This window comes from Periplaneta americana, chromosome 2 (genome assembly GCF_040183065.1).
Source record: "Periplaneta americana isolate PAMFEO1 chromosome 2, P.americana_PAMFEO1_priV1, whole genome shotgun sequence".
In the NCBI taxonomy this organism is placed as follows: Eukaryota; Metazoa; Arthropoda; class Insecta; order Blattodea; family Blattidae; genus Periplaneta; species Periplaneta americana.
The window spans coordinates 144496741-144502618 of NC_091118.1; the positions used below are offsets into that span (position 1 = coordinate 144496741).

At 36.5% G+C, this 5878-nt stretch overlaps 1 protein-coding gene across 1 annotated transcript in view; it reads right to left on the reverse strand.

Annotated features, from left to right (window-relative positions):
* Nucleotides 1–5648, reverse strand: part of LOC138695193 (uncharacterized) — a 156177-nt gene extending 150529 nt beyond the window's left edge. The window contains exon 1 of the mRNA XM_069819651.1: nucleotides 5595–5648. Within this exon, the coding sequence (XP_069675752.1) occupies nucleotides 5595–5648 (54 nt within the window). The remainder of the gene's footprint in view (nucleotides 1–5594) is intronic.
* Nucleotides 5649–5878: the final 230 nt, after the last annotated feature.

The following is a 5878-nucleotide window of genomic DNA, read 5'->3' on the forward strand; positions in this document are numbered from 1 at the left end:
AATAGAGCAAAAATCTGAAAATCGATAAATACTGTATGTCACATAGGAGTTATTGCAGGATCAACGACGAGATGTAAGTAACATATCAGCCAGAACCTCAGTCAGAGGATGTGTGTAGTATTATATTTAAAAAATTGTATCAAACATTTAATTGGTAACTTTTACGACAGCAGAATGTCTTACATGAGATTAATAAGAAAATATCAGCATTAGGTGTACATGAATGAAACCGAACTAATTTTGTTTCAACTGAAGATGTCTATTATCTCTTTATGACTAGAATTTAAAACATGTTGTTGGCCGTATTAAATTTAGAAGTTGTAAACTATAATTAGAGTATTAAACCAGTTTACAAGCTTAGAGTCACTTAATGTTTACATATTAACTTCATAATCCTCTAGTTAGCCCTTTACTCGGAGCAAGTAAAGTTATGCTGTAATTACATGGCAGGAATTGGCTTGGCGTGCCACCTACGCATGAAAGATTAACAAGTGTAACGTACACACAGTGTCTGCGTTGAACAACGTGCCAAGAATTGTGGATCCTCTAATTGTAATTTAAATCTCATCTTTCCACCTCCCACACTTCTTGAAATAATAAGAGGGTATATTATTTTCTTCATTTGTATTTTTATATATAGAACAAAGTAGGACTGTCGTAGAGATTTGCGAAATGTGCTCTAGTACAGAACCTCACGCCTTACATAATTAATTAAATATTGTAACAGCTGCCCCCGTCAAATTTCCCTGATTTCAACCGTCTCTCAAAATAAAAAGGGAAATGCAAGTTGTTACCCGTTTTAGGAAGTACTACCCAAACAATTTCACAAAAACAATTAACAGTAGATTTCTACATAAGGCTCGCAAATAGCACGACAAATATTTAAACGATAGGCCTTCTCAATTTCAGTATAGATTCTCTGTCATAGTTGCTACTGCTTCCACAATGCAATCACCCAAGTTGTTGTCAGTTACCTCGGTGTAATATACAATGTCCTACACAAAGTCCCAAAGAAATAATGTAAAGCAGTGAAGTCAGGACAACGAGGAGGTCATGCTATTGTACCGCAGCGTCCAAACCCTGCGCCTTGGATGTACGATGCCATAAAATTACTCATGACAGACAGAGACACTGCTTATCGTAAATACAGACGGAGCAAGGACGAATTAGATTTTAATACTTACAAAGTTTTAAGAAATAAATGTAATCAAGCAGTAAGAAATGCTAAATTACGCCATGCACATTCCCTTATTCTACCTTCGGTCAGTGCGAAAGAATTGTGGCGTAACCTTAATAACTTGGGTCTAACAAAAGCAAAGCCTCGGGTAGATAACATCAACTTGTCACTCAATAGTCTAAATGAACATTTTGTCACTGCTCCACCTGAACCATTACATAAGCAAGAGACTCTTGAATTTCTCAGATCTTACCCCCAACCTGTGTGGGATAAATTCTTCTTTAAATACATTAACCCGACTGACGTAATGAAGACGCTGCGACGTATGAAATCTAAAGCCCAAGGTATAGACAATATAAATATCACTCTCCTGTATAAAATAATAGATGTGATCCTGCCGACCGTCACCCATATATTCAATGCATCTATTATGACTGGGTCCTACCCCTCTCTCTGGAAAATGGCATTAGTGAAACCTTTACCTAAATCTAACAAACCTTCTACAGTAAACCAATACAGACCGATATCAATTCTTCCCACTCTTTCAAAAGCATTAGAACATATTGTACATGGACAACTTATGAACTATCTCGACGAACACAAACTCCTTGATGACTATCAATCGGGTTTTAGACATGGACACAGCACTTCTACAGCCCTACTTAAAGTGACTGAGGACATCCGTGAAGCTATGGATAGGGGTGAAGTAATGGCACTAACTCTTCTCGATTTCAGCAATGCCTTTGGTTCTGTTGATATCGACTTGCTTCTTGCAAAGATGAAGGCTTTGCACCTGTCAGACAATACCTTGAGCTGGATGGACTCCTACCTACGTGACCGCCAACAGTGTGTTTCACTTGATAATCAATTCTCCCAATGGAGATGCACAAAGGCGGGAGTGCCGCAGGGCTCCGTATTAGGACCACTACTTTTCTCTATCTACATTAATGACGTATCAAAGAACTTACAGTATTGCCGATATCACCTCTATGCCGACGACCTACAACTTTACATACATTCCAGACCCAATACGATCAATGAATCGATTGACAAGTTAAATTGTGACCTAGCCACTGTCTCCACTTGGGCGGCCAATTTCGGACTCGCACTTAATCCAAGTAAGACTCAAGCCATAATTATTGGACATAAGCGTTTAGTTAACTCCCTTAATAACAGTAATCTTTCAGTTGTTACCCTTAACAACACGCTAATCCCTTATTCATCTGTCGTAAAAAATCTTGGCTTCTTTTTTGATAATAATCTAAGTTGGAATTTTCAAGTTAAAGAAACGATAAAAAAAAATCTGTTCCTCCATTCACTGTTTGAGTCGCTTGAGAAACTTCTTGCCCCAGAAACTAAAACTTACCCTAGTGCAAACCCTAGTAACGCCGCACTTCGATTATTGTGACGTTTTGTTAAGTGACCTAAGTTCTGAATTGTCAGTCAAGTTACAGCGAGCTCAGAATATGTGCGTCAGATACGTGTGCAACATCCGACGGTATGATCACATATCACCGTCCTTCGCAAGTCTCTCGTGGCTCCGACTTAAAGAACGTAGAACTTTACACTCTCTGTCTTTACTCTTTCGAATTCTGCACACTTCAACACCAAATTACCTTTCGTCTCGTTTCTCTTATCTATACTCTAACCATGACGTAAATACCAGATCACTTATCTGTGGCACGCTAAGTATACCTCTTCATAGAACATCTTGTTATTCATCATCTTTTACAATATCCACCTCGCGTCAATGGAATTCCTTGTCACAAAGTATTAGGGGCTGCAAGACAATAAACGCCTTTAAGAACAGCTTAAAAGATAACCTTACTAGCATTTCACTCCAATCATACTGATTTAAACTATCACTGACTACATTGTTACTTTTTTCTTTAGACATCATCCTGATTGTGCTGTATTTTAATTGTCTCGTAATAATCTCTTTCTATTATCTAATATCATTTGAAATATATTAACATTCTATGTATTTTAGTTTAATTCTGCTACACAGTTTATTTCAGTGTTTAATTAATAGTTCATAGTATTTTGTTGTTTAATTTGTAAATAACTTTTGTATACATGTAACTCTCATCTAAATCAAATTGTTGGATTCTTTGTAAGTTCATGCATATGTATATACACTTTTTGCTGGTTGAGTGGAAGAGAAGGCCTTACGGCCTTAACTCTGCCAGCTAAAATAAATCATTATTATTATTATTATTATTATTATTATTATTATTATTATTATTATTATTATTATTATTATAATCCAACGGTTCGGGAAATTGTTGTTCAGTCTCGTGCGCACGATGATGTTCCAGTAAGGCAGTGCTCATCTTGTTGGGAGATTATGCTTGGTTGTTTGAGTGCAATCTGTGGAAATACGTATTCTTCTAACATGTATAGGTATGGAGGTATTTTGACAATAGTCTCAATAAAAAAGAAAGGTCCAATTATCATATTTTGCATAAGACCACACAATACTTTAGTTTAGAGCCTTATGGCTATACGGGGTTTTGAGAGCCATGTTTGGATAATGCGCCAATGAACTTCCTCAAACAGAGGTATAGTTCAACTTCCAGCAATTCGGCAGCATCATACTTTGAACATTGTATAGAAAAAACTTCTTGGAGGTATCAGACAGTGAAATCATCAAAGGTAAGATAAATAATATACCGATTTCCCTTTCATTAAAAAAAATTTCTGTTATGCACATAACCTCTTAAAATATAAAAGCAAATGAGAATGCATCCGCTTACATAACAAGTAGTTAGAAGTTGCGCATTTGATTTTATCAACGTTGTAGTAAAGTACAACCTGGGCCATGAATGAACAAATGAAGTTCTTTAACCAACGAATGCAATGCGGGTGTCGACACAACCCTCATAAGGGGTAATGTTTCAATTATTCTTACAATTTTTCTCGAGCAGTGCACAGGAAAATGTTTAATCTTGAAAGAATTTCAGACTTTGGAGAGCTATGAGAACCAAAATACCTGTTTTAGAAGAACGAGTCCTTAATGATATTGAGGGCAATAGTAGTAGTATAGCAGAAACTGGGAATGTAAATTATGGACAGTGTGGAAAATCCTACTATACATCTTCAGAGAGTGCAAAGTCTTAATGAGGCTTTCTACACAGACAAGCGTTTTGTTCCGTACTTGGTTAATATAGATATGTTCAATATCTGTCTGCCATACTATTGAAAGATGAAGCAAAGTTTACCAGGAATGGAACGCAGAACTTCCAAAATACTCATCCATCAACTTACAAAACTCCACAATACACCAACAGTTCAGCATTAATATAAGGGTTGGAATAACTAGTGATATATTAACAGCTCCTTTTAACCAGGAACAGAAGCATCATGCTATTAATTTGTAACGAAACATTTACCTGTTTTACTGAAATAAGTTCCACTACAGTTATTTCGATTTATGTTGTTCATACATGACGGGGCACCCACCTTATTTCTCTCTAGCTGCTAGAACTATTCCAAGACAGCGATTTCACAATAAATGGATAGGTCGTGGAGGACCAACTTCCTGGCCTTCTCCTTCACCTGACTTCAATCCAGTGAGTGTTTACTTATGGGGGTCTTTAAAAGCAATTGTATAAGAACCTATAGAGAACATTCAAAATTATTCGCCAACGTGTTGAAGAATGATGTCAGCAGATACAACATACACCTAGAATAAGGGAGGGAGTAAGACAGTCCATGATGCGGCGTTGAAAGCCTGTATCAGAAATCAATGTGGTCATTTTCAGCACTATCTGTAAAATTATGTATTCATTCATTCATAGTGTTCTGTCCAATTGCAGGTCTTTCACTGCAAACCCAGCTTTCTCCAATCTTTCCTATTTTCTACTTTCCTTTAATTCTCCGCATATGATCCATATATCTTAATGTTGTCTATCATCTGATATCTTCTTCTGCACCGAACTCTTCTTCTATTCATCACTCCTTCTAGTGCATCCTTCAGTAGGCAGTTTCTTCTGAACCAGTGACCCAACCATTCCCCTTTTCTCTTCCTGATCAGTTTCAGCATCATAGATTATGTATGGACATTGTAAACAAACATATAAAAATAAGTTTTAATAAGCAAACACATGTGAACTCGAATGTACCTGTAATTAAAATACTAAGCGAAATTGACTATATATTCACATTAACTTGTTTACTTGTTTTAGGTCCTCTATCCATTTCCCAAAAGTTTCCCGTCCATTAGTTAACATTTTGTATAGGCTAAAATAGTGTTTCTCCATCTTCTTGATCATGAGGTCCCCTTTTTACTCACACTGCCTAAGGTGAAAAGTAGACTGTAGAATATAGTAATGTGAAATTTTGTAATTATGTGTTTATTTAAGGCAAAATAATTAGATGTTTAAATTTTCATATAGAAACCTTTAACTACTACTACCACCACCACCACCACCACCACCACCACCACCACCACCACCACCACCACCACCATCACCACCAGCACCACCACCACCACCACAACTACTATTATTATTATTATTATTATTATTATTATTTATTTTTTTTAATGTGTATATGAAGAAGAATGGAACGTGTAAACTGGATAGGCAGAATAAGAAATGAAGATGTGCTAGAAAGAGTGGGTGAAGAAAGAATAATGCTGAAACTCATCGGAGGCTAAGAAGATGGCAGAAAATAGGAAAGAGTAAAGAATGCTGGATT